The sequence below is a fragment of the Rattus norvegicus genome, chromosome 18, assembly GCF_021556685.1.
Source record: "Rattus norvegicus strain SHRSP/BbbUtx chromosome 18, alternate assembly SHRSP_T2T, whole genome shotgun sequence".
Classification (NCBI taxonomy): Eukaryota; Metazoa; Chordata; class Mammalia; order Rodentia; family Muridae; genus Rattus; species Rattus norvegicus.
The window spans coordinates 52,836,542-52,861,451 of record NC_141551.1 but is presented as its reverse complement, the minus strand read 5'-3'; the positions used below and the strand labels follow the sequence as shown (position 1 = coordinate 52,861,451).

General features: G+C 44.4%; 2 protein-coding genes across 4 annotated transcripts in view; both read right to left on the bottom strand.

Annotated features, from left to right (window-relative positions):
- LOC100910150 (uncharacterized) overlaps nucleotides 1-10,382 on the bottom strand; it is a 28,487-nt gene extending 18,105 nt beyond the window's left edge. The window contains exons 1-3 of the mRNA NM_001416450.1: nucleotides 10,309-10,382; nucleotides 6,792-6,826; nucleotides 4,003-4,113 (exon numbers count right to left, since the gene is read on the bottom strand). Of these exons, the coding sequence (NP_001403379.1) occupies nucleotides 4,003-4,113; nucleotides 6,792-6,826; nucleotides 10,309-10,381 (219 nt within the window). The 5' untranslated portion in view covers nucleotide 10,382. The remainder of the gene's footprint in view (nucleotides 1-4,002; nucleotides 4,114-6,791; nucleotides 6,827-10,308) is intronic.
- Prrc1 (proline-rich coiled-coil 1) overlaps nucleotides 8,635-24,910 on the bottom strand; it is a 30,709-nt gene continuing 14,433 nt past the window's right edge. Inside the window, exons 7-9 of one of the 3 annotated variants that reach the window (XR_015642145.1) lie at nucleotides 18,800-18,903; nucleotides 15,941-16,655; nucleotides 8,635-12,288 (exon numbers count right to left, since the gene is read on the bottom strand). Coding sequence is in view for 2 of the 3 variants with exons in the window: in XM_087592317.1 (XP_087448443.1) it covers nucleotides 12,079-12,288; nucleotides 16,553-16,655; nucleotides 18,800-18,903 (417 nt within the window). In the remaining variant the exon portion in view is untranslated. 3 annotated transcript variants of the gene reach the window in all.

Below are 24,910 nucleotides of genomic sequence, written 5' to 3'. Positions count from 1 at the left end.
ATCTGGTGAAAATCACGGGACCTTCAGGTCTCAATATTACTAGATTCTGAAGACAGCTGGAGTGCTCTTTCCCCTCAGTAGCAGAAGTGAAGTGAATAGAGACAGAAGTGGGAGAGTCGCCTTTTTTAAATAGTTATCTCCATTTGAAATTTGAAGATGGTGCGGATGAGGATGCCTAGATAGTTCATGTGCATCTGGCGCCCTCTAGTGACAGCATGCAGGTTCTTCAGCGCAGTCTTCATTAAACTTGAAGCCACCATTATCTCTACCAGCCTGAGGAGAGATTCCAAGTGCAGGGCAGGTATTGGAACCGCTTTCTAATTTAAATGGCTGGATGTCCTGGATGTCACCTTGCATCCTGGAGTTTACAGGTTAGGGGTCCCCATGCTTTTGAAGTTTCACTTTTCTTTAAAAGGAAGGGGACTTTCTTGATGGTGTCTCTGGACCCCCTGTGGTAGAGCTGAGAGTTTCCAAGCTGCCTGGGGCAACTCAGATATGCTCCCCCAATTACCCAGTCCTCTCAGCTCTTGAATACCAGAGTTCTCCAACATCCCACAAAGGCAGCCAGAACAAAATATGTACCCTTCGTAAGCCCAGGTCTTTTCAGGTTAGACAAGAACAAAGAGTATCAGTACAGAAGTATTCTCCACAGGAAACACTGCGGAAGCTTCCTCAGCCTGTGGCTGCACCTGTGTTGATGACCATCGCCACCCTCCTCGGGCAGAGGTCATGCTGTCCTCCCTGTTCCTTCTCCCCCTGTGGCATTACCACCAAGCTGCCTTCCATGTGTCTGTCTAGACACCATTGCTCCAATGTATCTTAGTCATTTCCCACAGAGAAGATTTTTTTTCCTCTCACAAGCCAGATCCTCTCTTGCCTGTTACAGTGCTCCTAGCAAGTTTTCACAACATAAAACAAGCTGTTCTCTTTCCTGGCCACCTTATGAGAGACAAGATGCAGCGGGTTTCTTTCAGGTTCCCCTCCCCTTCCTCAGCACTCCACCCATGCTGTCCTACACTGACATATAGTTCAGTCTCTATATGGAGATCGCTGGCGCTCCTGTATCACATACAATGTCATCTCCAAGAAGCATCCCAGCCTCGTGGGTATCCCATGATCCTCCAGAGCACCATAACAGCACCACTGACAGGAGCCCCATCAACAGCTTTGTCTCCACTCAGTCCGCTCCAGTGCAAATACCCACCTTATTTTTGCATACATCCCGGAGTTCCTGGCATGCAGCCCTTGTACATGCACACAGTCATATATCGAGATGCATATGTATGTCAGTTGGGATATATGTGTCTAACCTTGAACATTTATTTTATTTGCATTTATCAGTCAAAGCGCATGTTCAAGGCACTGTGGAAAGCACATGCGATTGATTCATTGTTTAACAGGACACGGTTTGAATCTTCCTTCCACCTCTTCCTAGCTGTGTGACATTAGGCCGCACAGAAACTCGGCCTTGGGTGTGGGCTTACAAAATGAGGTAATACTTAGCACTCATATAAGGTGAAACTAAATTAGACACTGTATTAAAATTTGCGTATCTGCAAAGTGCAATGGAAGAGCAGTCCTCAACAGTGTATCGTACCACCAAATGCAGTTCTAGCTAACCACTGTATACCTGTATCTACCTAACTGTCCATGCATCTAATACTGCACATGCATACCTACACACAAAGGAGATTCACGGTGTGTAAAACTGAGGGTGAGGAAGCCCAGCGCCGAGCTCACAGTAAACAGATCTACTCTGCTTCGTTGTCCTCGTACACTTGTGCATTTGTACATTTTCATCTACGTTTGACATAAACTCAAACAATTTAAACTATGGGATGCTTATTCCATGGCTTCAAGTTACTTCACAAAAATGTGTCTACCGTGCCTCAGTTTCTACTGAGAAGCTTTGCTAATATGCCATTTCATCGTCTCCCCCTCTTGACTCCTATATGCACCAGAGCCAAGTCAGCTGGAAAAAAAAAAACAAGAGTATGTAAGCAAAATAAACAAACTACCACTTGCTCATCCTGTTTCCAAAACTCCTGCAGGCAACACACATCTCGCCTACCAAAAGCGGGATGTTGTGAGAAAGAGAGGCTTCAACAACAACAACACCACCACACACACACACACACACACACACACACACACACAGGGAGGCAGACAGACACACACAGAGACAGACAGACAGGCAGACACACCCACACACGGGGAGGCAGACAGACACACACAGAGACAGACAGACAGGCAGACACACACACACAGACACACACAGGGAGGCAGACAGACACACACAGAGACAGACAGACAGGCAGACACACCCACACACAGGGAGGCAGACAGACACACACAGAGACAGACAGACAGGCAGACACACACACACAGGGAGGCAGACAGACACACACAGAGACAGACAGGCAGACACACACACACACACACACACACATTGTCCTCTTTTCCATAACATCATAGAGCAGTGCCTGGAGGGTAATTCACTGTCTTAAGGATGCCACAAGGCACAGAGGATCCAAAAAGGTACAGCCTATTGCCAAGTCCCAGCTGATGAGAATACTTGCTTCTACCCTTTAAAGCATTCAATATAAGCAAAGGAACAGGGGAAGTGACCTGGCCTGCTAATAAACTATTGCAAAGATATAAGAAGGTGGTACGAAGTCTAACCTCGCTCTGTTCTTGCAGTGATGAGCTTTCTAATTAGTGCTTCGACTGAAAAGCTATTTCAGGTTTTATGCTACACAAAATACTTAAGAATTAAAAATCCAAAATGCTTCCACATTTTCTGTGCCATTGTTCTTTGTATTAAAGAAACCATGGAAGAGGAAAAGCTTAGAAGAAATTTCCGGCTTCTGTGTTTGGCTTCGGGTGTTGGGATGCAGCTTGAGGAGGCTGGTTATACAAAGGGAAAATAAACTTAGAGATTTTGCTCTGGGAGAAAGCATGTAAGAACAGCCTTCTCTTTCCTAAATGTATATAACAATATTTAAAACCCAGACCCAGAAAGAGAGGCATAATACACACTTTTTACATAAATATTAGCTGTTAAGTAAGGGATAATCATGCTACAGTCCACAGGCCCAGAGAGCCTAAATAATAAGGGGTGCTCAAACCAGGGGGTGCATGGATCTCCCTGGGAAGGGCAGATAGTAGGGACCAGTGGGGATGGGAACAGAAGGGACGGGAATGGAGCACTGGGAGTGAGGACTGGAACTGGGGGAACATTTCTGCGTGATGTAGAAATCTAGTACACTTGGAGTCTAAAAGGGTGACCCTAGTGAAGAGTCTTAGTAATGGGGGACACAGAGCCTGAACCAGCCTTCTTCTGTAACCAGGCAGTGGTGGGACTGGGACCAACACAGCCCCCAAACCTTCAACCTACAACTTGTCCAGTCTGCAAGATGTGCTGGGGCAATGGTGGCTCAGAACTTGTGGGTGTGGTCCACCAATGACTCGTCCAACTTGAGGCCCATGACATGATATAGAGCCCATGCCTGACACTACCTGGATGGCCAGGAACCAGAGAATGGATAGCCCAGAGACCGAGATAGAACTTAACACCACTGGTTTAAAAACAAAAAGAAAAGAAAGTCAATGAAATGATTCCTAATGATATTTTGCTACACTCACAGATCAGTGCCTAGCCCAATCATCATCAGAGAGACTTCATCTAGCAAGTGTTGGGAGCAGATGCAGAGATCTACAGCCAAACATTAGGCAGGGCTTGGGGGAATCCCTGGGAAGTGGGGGAAGAACTGTAGGAGCCAGAGGAATCAAGGGCACTGGGGAAAGACATCCCACAGAATCAGCCTAGTAGGGCTCATAGAGACTCATGGAGACTGGAGTAACACAGAGCCTGTATGGCGCTGCATATATTATGATTGCATAGTTTGGGGCTCTTGTGGGACTCCTAACAGTGGGAGTGGGGTTGTCTCTGACTCCTCTGCATGTTTTTAGGACCCTTTTCCTCCTAATGGTTTGCCTGACCCAGCCCTGATATGAGGGTTTGTGCTTAATCTTATTGTAACTTGTTATGGTATGCTCGGTTGATATCTCCCAGAGGTCTGCTCTTTTCTGAAGGGAAATGGAGAAGTGGACCTAGGGAAGAGGGAAGGTGGAGGAAGGGCCTGACGGGAGAGGAAACTGTGGTTGAGATTTAATGTATGAAGGAGGGAAGATAAGAAAAGGATGTTAAAAGGTACAGAGTCAGTAGTTCATAAACAAGTTAAAAGTAGAAATCCATTTATGAACAGGGATGGGGCCTTGAGTCACTTCCCCTCTCAGCCCTGGGACCCCATCTGGCTTGGACCAGTGCAGCTCGTGTGCCTGCTGCCAGTCTCTATGCGTGCTCGCCTATGCGTGCTCGCACACCATCCCTGATGTGTCTGGTCAGGCCTGTTTCCTTGACAATTCTATCGCCACTGCCACTGGCTCTTACAATTTTTTTGCCTCCTGTGCACAGGTCTTGAGCTCTTAGGAGAGGGGTTTGACAGAGCCCCCCTCTTTATGACTAAGCTGTCCAAGATCTCCCACTTTCTGCAAAGTGTCCAGCTGGGGGTCTCTGTAATTGTCCCATCGGATGCATGAAGCTTCTCTGATGGTGGCTGAGCAAGACACTGGTCTGTGAGTGTGGTAGAATGTCCTCGGGAGTCATTTCCTACCACACCCCACTAGCAGAACAGTGGTAGTTGGGTCTCTCCATGCCCGTGGTCTGTCTAGTGTTGGGTTTTTTACAACCTGAGCAGTGTCTGGCGTAGTTCCATCTCATGGAGTGGGCCTTAAATGCATTCAGATATTGGTTACTCATACATTTGTGCCAACTTTGTGCCAGCACATCACAAAGGCAGGTCCCCATCGTAGACTGAAGGGTCACAGCTGGGTTGGTACTTGCCCTTCCTTTGGCAGCCTGCAGAGTACCTTCCAGTACCTTGAACACTACTCAGTAGGGGTGGAGGCTCCAAGTAGGCACCAGATCAACTGCTCTGTGTTCAATGAGTTCCGTAGGTGTTGTCTTCGGGAATAGCGGCTTACCGTCAGTTTATAAAGAGAAACCAGTATCTTTGCCAAGAGCCTGTGTTGCATGGTTTTCATGGGACCTCTTTTGCCAACAACTCAGTTTCCTGACAGTGGATGCTACTTTTGGTGCTGAGAGATGTCTACTTGGGGCTTGCTCTGTCCTGTTATTTGGTGTGATTCCATTTAGATTTCTTTCATAGATGTACATATTTCAAGAAGTTCTACTGACCCAGAAGCTATCTCCAACTGATAATTATTCACAATGGAAAAATTAGTTTTCTCCGATATGATTTCACTGGTGATACAAGCCACACACAAGGGTAGGTAGGCCCTAACCAGCAGAAGATGGCCAACACAAAACAAACTCAATGGTATTTTTGGAAGGTTTTTATCTGGGTGTATTTTTTTAACTTACAGGTCTTTACATTTGTGTGTGTGTGTGTGTATATGTTTATGTGTGTGTGTCTGTGTGTGTGTCTGTGTGTAGTATGTATGTATGTGTGTGCATTATGTGTGTATATGTATATGTGTGTATATGTGTATGTGCGTGTATATGTGTGTATATGTGTGTTTGTGTATATGTGTGTGTCTGTGTGTATAAGTGTGTGTTGTGTGTATATGTGTGTTTGTGTATATGTGTGTGTCTGTGTGTATAAGTGTGTGTTGTGTGTATATGTGTGTTTGTGTATATATGTGTGTCTGTGTGTGTATGTGTGTGTGTTGTGTGTGTATGTGTAAGTGTGTGTTGTGTGTGTATATGTGTATGTGTGTATATGTGTATGTGTGTGTATATGTGTGTTTGTGTATATATGTGTGTGTATGTGTCTGTGTGTATATGTGTCTGTGTGTGTCTATGTGTGTGTATATGTGTATGTGTGTCTGTGTGTGTGTATATGTGTCTGTGTGTGTGTGAAGGTGTGTGTCTGTGTGTGTCTGTGTGTATGTATGTGTCTGTATGTGTCTATGTGTGTGTGTATATGTGTGTATGTGTGTCTGTGTGTGTGTATATGTGTCTGTGTGTGTCTGTGTCTCTGTGTGTGTCTGTGTGTGTGTATGTGTGTGTGTGTGTGTGTTTCTTGTGCTTTTGCTTTGGCTCTATTTTTGTTTGTTTTGCACTATGGGCTTTTTGTTGTTGTCGTTGTTTTAGTTTTTTTGGGGGGGGAGAAAGAGAGAGAGAGATGGATTTGGGTGAGTGGGAAGGTGGGGAAAATCTAGGAGGAGTTAGGAGAAGGGAAACTGTAATCATAATATACTGTATGAAAAAACTCATCATCACTAAAAATTAAAGTTATATAAAAAGTTTACTTCTTGATGTCACTGGAGAACATCCAGTTTTAAACTCAAATGTGATGCCTCAATATAAGCATACTTTATGGTTTCTCAGACTGCAGAACAAGTTATCCAAATGTTGTACGCAGTTTCCCACAAGCAGTTAATCTTCCAACAGCCTTTCAAACAAAAATGAGATCTCTGGGGTGATCTTATTTAGGTTACCCTAAACATAAGTATAAAATTAGAAACACAGTGAAGCAAAGCCCCGCTGTTGTTTGAATTGTTCCATCCCGCATGTGTTTGTAAGTTATTAGGTGTCCACAACTCTTAAGGAAATATCCAGGATATTGTGGAAAATGAGTTTACTTGGCAAGTCACATTGTGAGAAAAAGGCTAATGTCCATTTCAGTCACTTTAAGTGAAAATGTGGTAGGCAAATCAGAGGTCACAGTAGCATGATGGTGTTCAAGTTCCCTTCTGATGCTTACCCGGAATGCTGCTTGCTGCAGGTCTGTCCCCTTACCTGGAAGGAGAACAGACAGCTAAGACTCTCCCCTCTGTAACTTCCTCTTCATTCCCTGATTGGTTCTTTAACTGTGCTGCTTTTTACTTTTATGAGGTCCCATTGTCAATTGTCAGCCTCACTCCCAGGCAAATCCAGTCCTAATCAGAAAGCCCTAGAGCTGAACCCTGCAGGGTACTACTATGTTTCCTTCTAGCAGTTTCAATGTTTCCGATTTCACAGGAACACTGAATTCCTAAAACGCGCTCACTAGAAACCTCACTCACCATTCCCTGCATCTACAGCGTTGACTTCCCTGATGTTTGTCTGCCACTTTCATTTCTGTTGTCACATTTTCCCCACTACTCACCTCTGAAATGAAGGTGAAATGAATTTAATATTACTTTTCTTGGACCCTAAGCTGGTGTTATTGCCTATTGGCAAGTTTAACTCTTGGCAAAACAAAAACAAACGAAAATGACAAAAAAAAAAAAAAAAAGGGACTCATATGTCTCTTGTCTTCTGGCAAGATTCCTCGCTAGCCTCTGACCCAGCTTTCCTATCCCCACCCAGTCAGCTCAAAACATAAATTTGCTTCTGCAAGTACAGTACAGAGCACACTTTAACAGTAGGATGTTGAAAAGGTTTTATAAAACTCTGTTACCATAACAAGACTTAAAAACCATCCACACATCACCTGAGGATATTCACAGCCACTCACAGCCACCACAGCTCAGATGCCCGAGATGTTCTTGGGTCGGTAAATGGAAAATAAATCTTTGGCCCATCCAAAGATGATTACTTTTCATAGTTAAATAAGAAAACCAAACCATGAAAATGCACCAGGCAACCTTCAGTAAGTGTCACTTAGAGCCAATTTAAACAGTGTCACAGATCTCAACTATGACATCCAGCAAAAAAGAGAAAAGAAAAGAAAAAAAAACACTCCTGAGAATCATGCTTGCCCATCTGTAAGAGGCCTGGACTAGACAGGCAAAGCATTAGATTTTCAGAGCTGATACTCTGTCAATGACCTTCATGAACGGTGTGAACCACCCCAGTAATGGATGCTGGCAGTGACCTTCATGAATGGTGTGAACCACCCCAGTAATGGATGCTGGCAGTGACCTTCATGAATGGTGTGAACCACCCCAGTAATGGATGCTGGCAGTGACCTTCATGAATGGTGTGAACCACCCTAGTAATGGATGCTGGCAATGACCTTCATGAATGGTGTGAACCACCCCAGTAATGGATGTTGGCAGTGACCTTCATGAATGGTGTGAACCACCCCAGTAATGGATGTTGGCAGTGACCTTCATGAATGGTGTGAACCACCCCAGTAATGGATGCTGGCAATGACCTTCATGAATGGTGTGAACCACCCCAGTAATGGATATTGGCAGTGACCTTCATGAATGGTGTGAATCCTGGTAATGGATGCTGGCTTCGGTTAAGGATAAATACTTGTAGTGCCAGGTGAAATTCAAAACCTTTGTACTTTTCCCCCCAATTCATATTGCTGACCCTAACACAACCCTAAAATAAGAGAAGAGAAGGGCAGATCCGAAGGGAAAGCAGAAGCCACACCAGGTATCAGAGTTTCCCTCAGGAGCCCCTGACTTTCCCCATTACCTGTATCTCATGGGTCCTCTTTGCTCTGTACCCACCATGTTGGAACCTGGTGCATCCAGATGTTACAATTCTCCAGGAAAAAAAAAAGGTGCTTGAAGTATGATACTTTGAGGCACTTGGTAACCAATTTAGACTCCAAAAAGAGTATGTGGTTTTCTGATATGCAAATTAGCATTTAAATCACTGCACACCTCTGAGAAATAAGTCAAAGTATTTATTTATGACATATTTACATACTTACAAAATTGATTTTTATCTAATACATCATTCTAGGCGATATCACAAAATGAATACAATATCCTAGGAAAAAAGTCTACACTTAATAATTTATGTTTAACACAGCAACTTTTACATCAGATTATCAATTTGGCTCCCCAAATCATAGTCCTATTTAGTTTTCCTTCTTTTTTCTCTTTTTGCAAATTAAGAGTAAACTAAAGGGCGAGTTGAAGTAATTTAGTTGACCCTGAGTAAGAGCTAATTTGCATAATTCAGAATAGGTGTACATTACGTGCTTTCGTTTCTTTTCTTACAAGCCCACATTTACCTCTATCTAAAGACTGAGGAGAAACTTAATAATGAGAGAATCAGAAAACTCCCAGCTTCTAAAACTTTGCCAGCTTCAGAAGTCTGTGGTGGTACGGAGTGCTGGGCTCTGGCTTCAGGTAGAGGGCTTGCCTAGAGTAAACGAGACTCTCAGCTCCACGTCCAGCACTATCATGAAGAAAGCCAGAGCAGAGGCAAGACAAGAAAAAGTGAGCAGGACCTTGGAACTGAACAGTCAAGCAAGCCTGTGAGATGGATGTTAAATTATTTTTCCTCTGACAAAAATAAATTAAAACAAAAACCCAATAATCTGGAGTTCAAAACGAGAAACAAAAATGTCACAAAAAACACTACAACCAACCATGGCAATGGTGACAAACAGTCACATGATTTTTCCTGAAAGGCTTGAAAAAGGCAAAGCCACCCACAAAGTCTAAAACCGTCAGTGTGGACGCTACACAAAGACACGTAGAAAGAGAAAAGTACACAGGACAGAAGGGAGGAAACAAGGCTGTTGGGCTGGCTGGCCAGGCCTAGGCGCCACCACCGACTCCTGGGTGAGCCACAGGAGAGACAATCAGCACTTGCTCTTCTGATTTAGCAGAACCTGAGGATGACAGAAGAAAAGCCTGTGCAGTCAGCCCTGCCCTGACAACTTCCAACCCTCGGCTAGAGGAAACTGTCTCAGAGAGACCATGAGAGATCAGACTAGTTCCCAAAGGCTTCCATCCACCCTTCACCCTTCCTTCTCCCCTTCTCACAGAAGGCAGACTAGGCAACTGGTAATATTTGATTTCAAACAAGCCATCGCATAAGTCGGCCGCTGTTACTTGAGGACTGAAGGCAAACCATCACCCAGTGCGATGCCTCCTGTTCGCCCACTAGGATGGCCTCTAAAACAGTGGCTAAGCTAGTGCAGACTCAGTTACACAAGGAAGGGAAGAACAGGGTGCCTTCAGGATCTGCCTTCAGAGTACATAAACATCGTCATCCAGGCAACGCCCCATCGAATACTGTTACACAAGGACAGCCTTTCATCCCCCCATCATGTGAGTGTGCGCTTGTGTGTACCAGAGACTGACCGCAGGACCTGACATTAGCTGGTGTTCTGTCACAGAGCTACATCTCCAGACCCAAAGGACAACTTTTAAAGCCAGAGCCCAGCAAACAAGAAAGGCCCCTGCTTCTTAGGCATGAAGAAGCCAGCGGAAGTACTGAGGCTACGTTCCCCTGGGCTAGGTGCACCACAGGAGCCACGCACAGCAGTGTGTCTTGCCTATCTAAGCAAGCAACACACACAGTGTTTAGATATCAACACATACCCACCTCAAAAGTAAACTTCTCCTTCTGTAAAAGTAGCAGAGATGGCATCATTACTGAGAAGCCGTGCGCCATGGCAGGCACACTGCACATCCAGTGAGAGAAGTGAGTGCTGAGACTTCTAACCCTAACACCTACAGAACTTCGTCAACACGGAAAGAAAGTTAAATTACATTTACATATAAAACTGTCATCAGGAAGATATCTGAATTGCATATATAGAGCTCAAGTAAGAAAAAAATATACTTAACTTTGACTTAATCCCCAAATGGTATAATACAGGGTGTCTAGGAGGAAAAGGCATTCACCAACTGCAATGGATTAAATAAACAACATTGAATATAAAATCTTCCCATTGAAAACATCTCTAAGAAATAAAGGCAAAGGGGCACAGTTAGGAACATCAGACTGCATAAGGCAGACTAAGAAATAACCTCGAATCTACACATCCCAGCCAGATAACATCCCAGCACGGATGGGCACACATCCCCTGAGCCCCCAAAGCACACAGTTGGGGAGTTACTGGCAGTTTGTGGCTTCTGAGGAAGGGACAGTCAAGGTTCTCTGAGGGTGGCGCCTCACATTTATCTGGACAATACAAATCGGACTTGGTGGGGTGGGGAAAATAAAGTAAGACAGGAACGGGAGCACACGGTGGGAAAGAAAGAGTTAAAGGAGGGGTGGGAGGCAAACTTATCAGAAAACATTGATGAGATTCTCAAATAATCAAAAAGAAGTAACTTTAATTGAAGAAAATGCATACCATCCCCAAAGAGGGGGTCCCTCTTCCAGCTTGGAGGGCAAATGGATGCAGAACAGCTGTTGTGAGCGCTGACCTGTGGAAGTGCTAAGGCCATTATGTAAGTAACATGGGGGAGAGAGTGCTGGAGAGCCGGTCAGTGGGTGAGAACACAGACAGCTCTTCTAAAGCAGTCAAGCTCCTCCCAGCACCCGCAGGGCAGCTCACAGCCCTCTGTGACCCCAGTCCAGAGCTCTCCTTGGGCAAGAGCTCCTGGTCTCCTTGGGCACTGCACATGCGTGGTACACAGCCGCACAGGCAAGCAAACACCAACATACAAAATAAAATAAAAAATTTAAAACACGAATACATTGCTAAGGTATACTTGATCTGCCCTTTAGTTTTTAGATAGTAATGAAAAAATAAAACATTATTTTCTGATGCTCATAATATAAATCTGTAAAATAGCAAACTTTAAAACAAAAGAGAAACAAGTATAACTTCCAAATTATACAAGTATATGATGACAAAAAATACCCATTCTGTTAATTTGGCCCAAATTCTGTAAAACATGTCAAGCTGCACCCCCACCTCAGGAAGCATGTGAGGTCCGCTGCTGAGCATGGCTGAGGCATGTGCAGACACAGATGACAGGAGACAGCCTTCACGAGACACTGAACACACACAGACCCCATCACATATTAAGAAACCAGAAGAGTCAAGAACAAATCATCAAATACGTGAACTTAGATCTCCACTTTACAAATTAGGTATACTGAATAGTGCTGTAAATATATTTGTGTATGTTTTTTGAGAACCAGGATATATAAAATTATGACAGTAAAAAGAGGATCTATTTCTTTGTTTTACTGGAATGACATTGTACCTTTATTTAAAAAAAAATTTTTTTTTTTTAAGGACTGCAGCCTATAGGACAAATGTAAAAACTGTTGGATTCACGGAAGCTATTCAGTTTCCTCTGACCTGGAGCCCAGGGTGACAACGGCAAGTCTCCGTGTCCCAGCAGCTGGTCTCACAGGGGCCTGGGTGGCAGGCGCTGCTTATACATGCCCGCCAAAGCCTTGGCTGCACTGTAGATCATCTGGCGGCGAGACATGCCAGTGAAAGCCAGGTGCCAATCAGTCCGGGTGACGTTTAGCAAGCTCTTTTCCAGGACTTCACCCACGGTTACCAGAAGGCCTGACCACCTCAGATTGTAGTCCTGGGGAGTCAGGCTTTGTGCCTGTAGAAAAAGGAATCTGCGTTACTTGTCACACACTGACACCGCATTGGTACTCACTGTTCGAAATGATGGCTTATATCTAAGATAGAGTATGGCCAGCCCTCTAAGACTCAGCTCTAAAACCAGCGGCATAAAGTGACATGGGTCAGAGGAACCAAGCGGCACTGTGCATACCTACTGTGTTAATAATAGCCATCGCTCTCACTGTGCAAATATAACCAGTCCCCTCACGTAATTCACGCTTTTAGAGGTGCTGAGGATGAAGGACAGGGCTGAGCGCACGTCAGGCTTGAAAGAACTCCCTCTGCCCACCACACACACTGAGAGCTTAAACTGCAGTTCTATATCCAGGGTCACTGCATGTTAATAATAGGTTTGTCTAAAATGATATTCTTATAGTCATAAAATTCCAAGCAGAGAGAGACTGCATATTATGTTTCCAGCCCATTTAAGAAAGACTTTATTTAGTGTGTGGATCATGTCTGCACGAGCTGGCCAACATGCCAGTAAGTCAGTAGCTGGTCCCAAAGAGCACCCAGGCTGGGCCAGCACCCCCCAGCGCTGACACTCAGCACTGTTGACCCAGCCTGTACCTCCTTCCATGAAAGTCACTTGCTCATACACGAGTGTAGGCAAATGGATACAAGTGTTCAGTAGCCAGGGTTTGGTTTAGAGTGCTACACACAGGCCAGAGGACATCCATCTTCAGAATAGATCTGCACTGTGCACAGATCCCCAACTAGCTGCTTCACAACCCCAGGATGGGGAGCACTTCCTTTTCCCCTCAAAAAAAATCTTTAGGCTCAATTTAGTTATTTTAAAACAACTAAATTGGAACCACTACAGCCTATTCCAAGACCAAATAGTCAAGAGTTACATCACAGCAACCCTGACAGAAACAGTGCAGCTCTCTGTGCTACAAGCATCGCAGTGGGCTTCAAAGAGAGACATTGAGTCTTCAAAGACCCTGGGCCTGCCTCTCGCACACCACAGGAGGCTCCTGGGGGCCTTGCTGAAGTGCAGTCCTGACTCAGGAGCTCAGCATGGGAGCTTGGAAGCTTTGATTTACTTATTTTTTTAGTCAAATTTGTAGGTGACACTTGTGATATGGGGGTCAATGATACTTCTCCTTGGAGAAGAAGAGAAGGAAGTGTAAGTTATAGGAGACGACACAAACTGACAACGACAGTCTGTTGAAGAAATGATTTCTAAGTCCTTAAACTATGAAAACTGTGACCGGGCACAGACACAGACATTTCAGGACAGATCAGGAAGCCACTGAAGAGTCCTTTACAAGTGTGATAAGGACGCTGACGTGCAGCTCTTTACAGTAGATGGCTTGGGGTGTGTGTGTGTCTGTGTGGTTAGGTCACAGAGTTGGACCATGCTGCAGTGTGTATACAGACAACACAAACTGGACTGTATTTTTCCTTTCTTTTCATTCTCTTTTGTACGGGAGGCTATAAGGAGGAGAGAATGAACCTTGGAAGAATAGGAAGCCAGTGTGGTCAGAGTACAGTGTGTGAAATTACCAAATAAATCAATAAAATGTTATGTTAGAAAAAAAAGCAAAGAAAGGTAAACAGTTAGGAACAAAGATATTTCAATGCACATAACTATTTATCCTGGAAATTTTGAAAACATACAAGCCCTTTTCAGTTAACTGTACCGGGGCTTGCTGTGCCTCTCCCCAGCTCCTCCTCCGTCTGCACATACTCTAAAGCGCACGAATCCTCGTCCCGTAAGGGGCTGCACCAACCACTGTGCTCTCTGACACGTGGCAGCGAGTCAGTGCTTTGGACGCGAGCATACACATGAGCCTACTTCACTGTTTGAGCAGCATGTCCAACTAGGCCTAAAAATAAAGAATTAAAAATGCTCAGATGTCCAGCACAGGGGCCAAGAAAACCTTTTTGGAAGAAGCAGAATAGCCTAGATTTTAGGATTTGAGGGCAGTAGTCACTTCTACTACTACTCTGTTTTGTCCTTTTGGTACAAAAACTATATATAGAAAGTTTGTGCAAGAAATACATAAGAACAGGCTGTGGGCCAAAGCTGCCATGGAGTCCCTGTGGGCTGACCCAACCTACCTCTCCGTTGTCTACAATGCAGTGATGGGAGCCATTACAACTCTAGCAGTCCTCTGAATGCTTCAGCAATGGACTGCAGATGGGCTCTGACTTTCCAGCACACACTTATCCTCCTCATCCTGACTAGCAAGGACTGCAAGGTTGTTACTTCTAGCAAAGACCTTAGCTCTGTTGACGCCCTTGCTTCTCTAGTCTGTTCATGTCACTAACTGCACAGCTCTTGGGTCAGGACACAGTGCTCTGAGGTGTTCTGGGCTGAGCGAGCGGAGTTACTCACCTGAGATGGCCACACCCGCTGTGAGCAGTGGGGGTGAGGTCTTACAAAAGGCCTGGACATCCGTCTGCCTCTGTCACTGACACTCTGAACATCCTAAGAACCATTTGCTCTTCAGTGTTTGTGAATCTGCCTCACAGTATCAGTGGCTTATTGGGGAGCAGCTTTCCCTGCGGTGCCTCACGGAAGGGATTAGGCTAAGTAATAGGAAACAGAGCAGGGACTCCTGGACTGTTAAAGACAGCATTTTATATGGCTCCATCTAGTACTGCTGGAGTAACAGTGGTACACTTCTCCCTAGAAAATCCACATCACTCCATGTCCATTCTAAACAATGTGCACAGCAAGGCTTCCAAGCCTCTACCCCTGCCCTCAGGTCAGCCTCATAGGAGGCTTTCCAAAACGACAAGCATCTTCCTTTCTGTGCTGCAGAACATCTGGACACCACTAGCTGCTTTAGCACTCTGTGGCCATAATCAAACTAGAGTGCAGCTGCAGCCACACATTTCCTCGGAGAACCTAATGGTCCTCCCAGTCTCCAATGCCTATTCACTCAAATATCGTAAAAAGGGAAACAAGGTGACAAGTATCAGTTCACAGTACAGAGATCTCAGTGACAGACACTGCATTTGTTCATCAGCGAACACGGGGACGTCTACAGAAGGTATAGATCCATTCAGAAACTGGCTACATAATTAGGTCCATCTTTCAGTCAGCAACTCTAAAGACGAATTCCTACCAACTCCATTTTTTTCTTCATTTTTATTTTATGTGCATGGTTATTTTATCTGCCCATATATCGGGGCACCACATGCACGCCTGGTGCTTGCAGAGGGCATTGAATCCCCTGGAGCTGCAGTTCCTGCCATGTGGGAGCAGTCAGCGTTATTAACTGCTGAGTCCGCTTTCCACCCTCATCTAAATTTTGTTTGTTATTTTGATTTTTTGAGACAAGGAGTCACTGTGTAACTCTGACCAGCCTGGAACTAGCTCTTTAGACCAGGCTGGCCTTGAGCTCACAGAGACCAACCTGCATTGCCCTCCCAAGTGCTGGGATCAAAAGGTGTGCACCACCACACCTGGCTTTCATCTAACTTTTAAAGACTGACGTGTTAGTAAAATGAACAACTAAGAGAGAGTATTAGACCAAAGAGAAGAGAAACAAACAACAGAGTGGGGATAAAGCTGAGAAAAACGGGCTGGGGATGTAGCTAAGTTGGTAAAATGACTGTCCTATAAGACAAGGACCCAGCGTCCACAGAAGAGAAGCCAACAGAGCAGCACTTGCCTGATATCCCAGTGCAGGGCAAGTGCAGACAGGAGCATGCTGGGCTCTGTAGCCAGCCAGCCTCGCCTAACTGGTGAACGAGTTCCAGGTCTATGACAAACTTGTCTCAAAAAAAAAAAAAGAAAAAAAAAAAGCAGCGTCAACAGCTCCTGGGAAGGGTCACCAGGGGCTATCCTCCGAAGGGGCTGTCCTCTGAAGGGGCTATCCTATCCTCTGAAGTGGCTATCCTCTGAAGGGGCTATCCTCTGAAGGGGCTATCCTCTGAAGGGGCTATCCTATCCTCTGAAGAGCTATCCTATCCTTTGAAGGGGCTATCCTATCCTCTGAAGGGCTATCCTATCCTCTGAAGGGGCTATCCTCTGAAGGGGCTATCACACACAGACATCTGTACCTGTACCCACGCACAGGCACACTGCAGATGAATAAAGAGATAGTAGTATATTACAGATTAAAAGGCTGATTCCCTTCTGATTCCAAGACCATGAGTATACTCATGAAAGGGGGAACTTAAGAAATGGCACAGTCAGGATACCAACAAGCAAAAGAGGATGACAGGGTCCAGGACACAATCCGCACAATAACACGGAGCTCAGGAAAAGGCAGAGAACCCACCTGCTGTACAAACTCCAGAGGCACCGGTGTGGCTTGGGTAAAGGCTTCCAGGCGGATGCCATGCACGGGGTCTTCAACCACCAAGCAGCCGATGTCAAACCACCTGCAACAGAAATGCGGGCAGCACACTGTGGACGTGCTACATAAAACCAGTTAAGAGACGAAACATCCTACCTACTGTCACATCAAAGGGTCTCAGTTCTCAGAGGGGGAAATCACTTTTCTAATTAGTTTGCAAATGGTTAATCAGTACACACAAAGATAACATCACTCTATTGTCTTAATTCCAAAAAGGAAAAGGAAAAGAATAGCAAAAAGGAAAAGCTGAAACTACTGACCATGGGAAATTTTCTTCTTGCTAAGATGGGGAGAGGGTAGAGAGTTGCTCGTGGATAATATTTTTAAGTGATACTCACTAAAATATGAGGAACTTTGTGTTGCCAATTCTCATCGTGCTGCTACTAACTCAAAAGTAAGCTCGGTCAGAGGAAATAATCATGTGTTCGGTCCTAATGAACACAATCCCTTCTAATCCCATGTTAAACCAGGAGCTGGCCTTTAAAAATATACTCATGAAATCAAGGTACTGTTCCCACTGAAAGATACTTACCTGCAGATTATAAAAAAACGAGGCATTATAAATGCACTTAGGACAACTGGAGTAACACTGGAATTCTAGCTATCAGAACCATTAAGCAATTCTGAAACAAATGTAACAGTAAGGGAATACAAACAAGGCTACGGTCAATGTCGCTATCTTTTAAAGAATAAGCACCTTTAGTAACCACAAAGAACTACAAAATGACTAAGGAGATGTATAATACTTTACAAACAGTAAGACAGAAGGCCGCATAATAACCAACTGAGAATATTAAAGCGGTGTGTAACGTCTCAGCATTCATATCTTAAAAAATGTTTCAACTCATGAACACTGTATTTAGTCTACTTGACTACTAATCAAATTTTCATATTTTATTTTGACAATGTTTCTCAGTCACGCTCAGCTAAACCTTGTTTTGCCTCATTCTGTATGTTCTGGGCTCAGAGTCCAACAGGGTATGCGCTGACTCAGTCAGAGGTGTGCCCTTTGCATTCTGAGGGGCTGTCACCCAGGCACTGGCAAACACTCATCAGAACTCCACAGTCAACAACCTCTGCTCTAGACAGCACCACCTCCAGCAGACGCTGCAACCTGGAACCTGCTTTCCCAGTCCCTCCTCTGTAAACCTGCACTCACTGCCACGTGCCCAACGCCCTTCAGTCCCGGATCTGCTTGCTATGAGGACTTTCAGGTTTCCCTCTCCTTCATAAAGTCCTTCACCAGGATCACAACTGTGGCTGGGGAGGGGAGAATCTAAGCTGACCACTTCTGATCATTAGGAATCTCCATCTTCCCTTTCCGTGTATAAGGCAAGATTTGAGGAACACAATGTAGTGACATTTCACATAGCAGAGAAAAGTTCACACTACACTCGGAAAGCACAGAGCGACTGCCTGGCATCATCAATCAATTCCCAAGGAAGTAGCGCGATTAGCACATTATGAGAACATTCTTGTACACTCAACACCAATCAAGACTAATACTAAAATCTAGATCTGTTCCTCTCAGAGTACTCACACTGGCATTTTCCTGGATGTGGAAATCAGACTCACTTCTCCAACTTAGCGTGGACAAATGACGATACTTGAAAAGCACTAAATAGGCACTTCTACCACCATGAAATCATCAATGTCAGTAGAATTCAACAAAGTACGGTTGTTTATTATAAAATAAGAGCACATCCAAAAAGGTCTTGCATTTTTAAAAAATCTATTAAAAGCATAAAGACCTAAAACCCTCGAAAGCAAATTTAACACGATATCTAGAGGGCTTTTTAAAGCTTAACCCCATGATACTATGTAACTCCAACCTGTTAACTACTATCCAGTCTTCTGGCCCCTGTCTGCCACTAGGAGTCACCACAGGAAGTGGTGTGCTTACCTGCAGTGTGCAATTACACCCAAGCCAGCATTCATGCATTTCTTGCACTAGGCCCTATGGTGTCAAGTGGTTGGAAGCTGTCTTAGAAAGCAGGATGGCTCTGCACTGCCCAGTTACAGACGGGAACTGAGGACACAAGTGTCGGCTAAGCTCAGTATCCACCATCAGAGCAGACTTCCTACTCTGTCTCTGAAACAGCGAGCGGCTCAGAGCGAACTCCACGCACCACCGCTGTGTGGACTCCCAGGGAGCCCCGCGCCTCTTACTTGTCAGGCAGCAGCTCAGCAATGAAGTTTTCCACCGACACCGCGGTCTGCTTTTCATGGATCGTTCCAGACCTCCGCAGGCTGTCGATGCGTTCCTGGGCCCCCTGAGCAACAACGGCACAGGTTGAAAACCGGTTTTAACAAACAACATTAATATGAAACATACTAATAGCTACACAACGCACACATATTTAACATACACACTGTAATGTTCAAACTATATAAAGATACAGAGTAGCAGCTCCCAAGTGAGTGGAGACCCCTTCAGGGCCCAACAACTCTTTCACAGAGGTCACCCAAGACCACTGAAAACATAGATATTTACATTACGGTTCATAACAGCATCAAACTTACAGTTATGAAGGAACAAAGATAATCTATGGCTGTGAGTTACCATAACATGAGGAACAGTATTAAAGGGTCACAGCATTGGGAAGGTTGAGTAAAAATGTCCAATGGAATTCCCTTGATATTAAATTTATGGAACGTTTTCTAAATTATTCCCTCATGCATTATTGTATTGTTTGTAATAATTTAATGGATTATTTTAAAATTATAATTTCTAATTGAGTATTCATATAAGAAAGCCTCATTTTTAAATGTTCACTTAGCAAAAGGACATCTTCCAAAGTAAAATCTTCTGAGCCCTGGCATCTGCTTGGTCATCTGCTCTTGACCTGGGTCACACTCACACGTAACATGTGCTTCCCCAGTCTCCCAATTCCCTTTTAAATATACATGCAGAGACATAAAGACTAATAAAAAATAAAAATGTACATGTGTATGTGGCATCCTGACGCTGATTCAGCAAAATCATTGTTATTAATGCATCCAGACTGGTTCTGAGAAAAATGAGCAAATAACTCAAAGCTAAGAGTAGATATTGGAGAGCAGAGAAGCTAAAGTCAGATTATGAGGGCATGTGTACACACACACACACACACACTCACACACACACTCACACACACTCACACACCACACACACACACTAACACACACATACACACACACATACACTCACACATACACTCACAAACCACACACACTCACACATACCACACTCACACACACACTCACACACTCACATACTACACACACTCACACACCACACACAACCACACACACACTAACACACACACATACACACATACACTCACAAACCACACACACACACTCACACATACACTCACATACCACACACACACACTCACACATCACACATACACAGAGACACACAAACACACACTCACACACACACACACACACACAATTTAATAGAAACCTAGCCAAGAATAAGCCTATTTTTAAGGACATAGGAGAGAGTGGGGGGCGCCACGGGGAGGGAAGGGTCAAGTGCTTAATTTCTATCACACAATGGCTAAGAGACAATGAAAGTGTCAAGCACATGAGAATGGACTAAGTAACTAAAGACTCTAGCATGGGAAGAAGAAGGTGGCTAACAGACTTCTACAGCACAGTGAATACCATCTGTCCATTTCTGACCAATTATATCTCCTACACCAGCATTAGGCGTGAGCAAACAAGTGTTCAGTAAGACCTTGCCACACGACAAACCAAACAACGGGAAAAGCAACTGTATACACAGTGTAACTATGGCCTCACAAATCTTGTAACCATGATACAGGAGTTGCCTGCGGATTCCAAAAGAATACAGATGCTTTAATGCTTTGCAATGGACACTGCAAATATACCTAATTCAGTCCTCCTCACCTGGATTAAAAAGGAGCTCACATTTTATTTCAGTGAAAATATTTATTTCAGTAAAAACAGCCTATTAGTGGGCTGCTTGGGGCCACCTCTCTGACCCTTTGGAGGTGCCTCTGAGCTACGCCTTACAAAGCAGTCCTCATGTCATGCTTCTAGGGAACACAGATGTGCCTGTTTAATTTTGTCATCCTACAACACAAGACGTCATGCTTGGTGGGATTTAGCTGGTGATACAGATAACTGGTACCCACAAGGGGAAGGATAATCCTCCAGGTGGACAAGTTCTATTTGTTTATGGATTTCATAGAAGGAAGTGAAAGGGAGCCATCCCCAGCCTCTCTTCCATTGACTAGCAGGTTAATTAAAGGTAGAGTTTAAGACACTTGAGTATCATTCCCTACCAACGTTATCAGATACAGAATCCACAACTGAGATAGTTTTGAGGCCCACAAATAATCTGAACTGAGCTGAGGCAGAAGAGCTCAGAACTTACGCTGTATCTGAAGCAACCTGGTTCAAACAAACAATTTGATTGCATACTTTAGCACAATGCTCACCGGTGTACACATAATCACAAGGCTCACTGGTGTGCACAGGGTCACAGTGCTCACTGGTGTGCACAGGGTCACAATGCTCACTGGTGTCCACATGGTCACAATGCTCACTGGTGTCCACATGGTCACAATGCTCATTGGTGTGCACAGGGTCACAATGCTCACTGGTGTGCACAGGGTCACAGTGCTCACTGGTGTGCACAGGGTCACAATGCTCACTGGTGTGCACAGGGTCACAATGCTCACTGGTGTGCACATGGTCACAATGCTCACTGGTGTGCACAGGGTCACAATGCTCACTGGTGTACACATGGTCACAGTGCTCACTGGTGTCCACATGGTCACAATGCTCATTGGTGTGCACAGGGTCACAATGCTCACTGGTGTGCACAGGGTCACAGTGCTCACTGGTGTGCACAGGGTCACAGTGCTCACTGGTGTGCACAGGGTCACAATGCTCACTGGTGTGCACAGGGTCACAATGCTCACTGGTGTGCACAGGGTCACAATGCTCACTGGTGTCCACATGGTCACAATGCTCACTGGTGTGCACAGGGTCACAATGCTCACTGGTGTGCACAGGGTCACAATGCTCATTGGTGTCCACAGGGTCACAATGCTCATTGGTGTGCACAGGGTCACAATGCTCACTGGTGTGCACAGGGTCACAGTGCTCACTGGTGTGCACAGGGTCACAATGCTCACTGGTGTGCACAGGGTCACAATGCTCACTGGTGTGCACAGGGTCACAGTGCTCACTGGTGTGCACAGGGTCACAGTGCTCACTGGTGTGCACAGGGTCACAGTGCTCACTGGTGTGCACAGGGTCACAGTGCTCACTGGTGTGCACAGGGTCACAGTGCTCACTGGTGTGCACAGGGTCACAGTGCTCACTGGTGTGCACAGGGTCACAGTGCTCACTGGTGTGTACAGGGTCACAATGCTCATTGGTGTGCACAGGGTCACAATGCTCACTGGTGTGCACAGGGTCACAGTGCTCACTGGTGTGCACAGGGTCACAGTGCTCACTGGTGTGTACAGGGTCACAATGCTCACTGGTGTTATTATCCACATTGTGATTTGCTCACTCAAAAACCTTTCAATAAAAATAATGACTGGCGCAGAAGCTTCAGAAGCTTGCTAACTTAATTTCTTTTGAATTTACCATCTTAAATAGTAACGTACATTAAAAAAAGTGGACTTTAGTTTAGAAAGTCATTGATACCAGACAAAATCTGGTAAAGGAGTTAAAACTTTTATGGGGAACATTTCCATTTAAAAGTTAACATGTTTTCATTTCACACAGCTCCCTCTACTTTCTCCAGACATTGGGGGGGTGGAGATCACATATTTGTTAAGTATTTCCATTTTGAACTTATATTAAAAGTTGTAAAAAGTAAATTTGTAAAAACAAAAACAAACAAAACAAAACAAAAAAACAGCCAAAATAAATTGGGCCAAATGCAGTGAAATCACAGGACAAACTACCAATCTATCTGTCAAGGTTTGCCTTAGGAAGAATATCTCAGCAATAATATTTGTCAAGGCTTTTCCTTAGGAAAAAAATCCACGTCGGCCTTTCACATACAATGCCTACCTACTGCAACCATCACTGTGCAATGGCGCCTGAGTGACCTTATAAATACTCAGACCTTTGCTCAGACGCCAGGATGCACAGCAGGCCACGGGATTCCACAAGTTCCCACTTCACTTCCTAACTAATATCACCTTCTCAATGTCACGCAGTGGCCCCTTTCTCAGGTTTCTGGAGAGGGACTCACAACTGAGGACTGCTGTCTTCCTGAACACCTCCCGTCAGCATCCACAGGAAAGCCCTGACCTCCTAGGGACAGCCGACCACTGTGAGGGAATTCACAAAGCCACTTGCCGCTCTGTCACAAAGTGACACCAGCACCAAATCCATTTGTATCAGAGCCCTTCCTGGAGTCTCTAATGCCAAATACACTCACCATCTCTACTTTAAAAGTTCTGATGTCTTCTGGCCCAAATCTACAAATCCTCTTCTGCGAAAGCAATTCTGAAATCTTGACAGGCAGAGACTCAGTCCCGCCAAGGGATTTGTCCCCACGTTTCAAATGGAACTCATCCATACAATACTCATGGTTTATCTGAAGGTTTATAATTATGATGGCTACATAGCTACTTTCTCCAGGTTCCCGTGTTACATTTCTAGGTTAGATGGGTTACCAGCCCTGAAGAGAGGACTTAGCTTTACTATATGGGATAAAGGCTTTTTATAAACGTACACCTGCATCAACAGCAAAGGACACTCACAAAGTACAAGCAGACACGTGCGTAGAAATGTGATTTGCACAATGCTCTGTGGAAGCACAGACCACTGTGAATTAAAAAAAAATGTATTATGGTTTGTATTATAAATAACACATCGCATTTAGATATAGATATCTATTGTCTGACAACCCCAAATCCAGAGAATGGAGAGACAGAGCAAATGAGAACCCACTCACCTATTTAAATAAATTCTAACTATAATTGAAAAACGTCTGAAATTTGTATAACAGAATCTATTAGAATTAAAGTGATCTAGCGTCAATGTGAGATTGTATTTAATTACTAATTATAATCAATGCAGCAGACTTTCCTCCAATTCCCCTCATTCTAATAAATTCTAAATGAATATAAGGAAAGGATCTGTGTGCCTGACTCATGAGGCCACAGTAGAATTAAACCGCTACATGCTCCTTTACACAAAGTTTTAAGATATAAATACAGTTGATCCTTAATAATTCTACTGGTGAATTTGACTATTTATTAATATACTGGTAATCTTGACATCAGATGTGCACAAAACTACAAAAACATTTATGTTGTCTGTCTTGAACATCTCCAGTCAAGCCACACAAGTACCCCTATCTTCTTGTGTAAGCTCGCCTGCTGTAAACAAGTAGGTGCTGCTGTATTCGGTGCCCCCTTGTATATTCCTGTGTTGTTAAATATGCCAGCATTCCAAATGGTCCCAAAGATAATGCCGACGAGCTGTCTGATGCTCGAGCACAGGAGGGCTATGAAGTCCTTTAGAAAAAAGCAGTGTATGTGCTAAATAAACTGCATCCAATCAGTTACAGGATGCTGGCTTAGCCTTTATTATAAGTGTGTGTGTGTGTGTGTGTGTGTGTGTGTGTGTGTGTGTGTGTGTGTGAGAGAGAGAGAGAGAGAGAGAGAGAGAGAGAGAGAGAGACATAAATATTTGTTTGTTCAAATAGAGCTGTATCTAAACAGAATCAGTCAATTAAAACAAACAAACAAAAATCTTCTATGTTGACAGGCTAGCAAAAAGCATTGTGATCAGCGGCCTACCGAAATCTAATCCTTTATCCCCTTAGTAACAAGAATACCATATTCCCTGAGAATATGTGGCAACCACACACACACACACACACACACACATACACACACACACACACACACACACACACACACACACACACACACACACACACACAAAGCCACAGCAAACTTAAGTCTGCCTTGCAAACAGGACCGAATGATAGAACAGAAACAAGCAGGAGGAGACTCTCCAGGCAGTGCCAGGTTTTCTCCTCTGAGAAACAGATGGACAGGGCTGCCATTGACGAAGATGAAGAGTAGGGAGGAAGTATAAGAAAAAGAGAAAGTTCCATTCGGGACAGATTGAGTTTGGGATGCTCAAATGACATTGTCAAAAAGGCAACTTTATGTAAACGAAGAAATCATAACAGTCTTAGTGGCAGTATAAAGCTGCAAGTGTCAGCACAAGATGCTGGCTAAGGCCAGGCATGGCATGAGACCAGGAAGGGCGAGCCTGGAG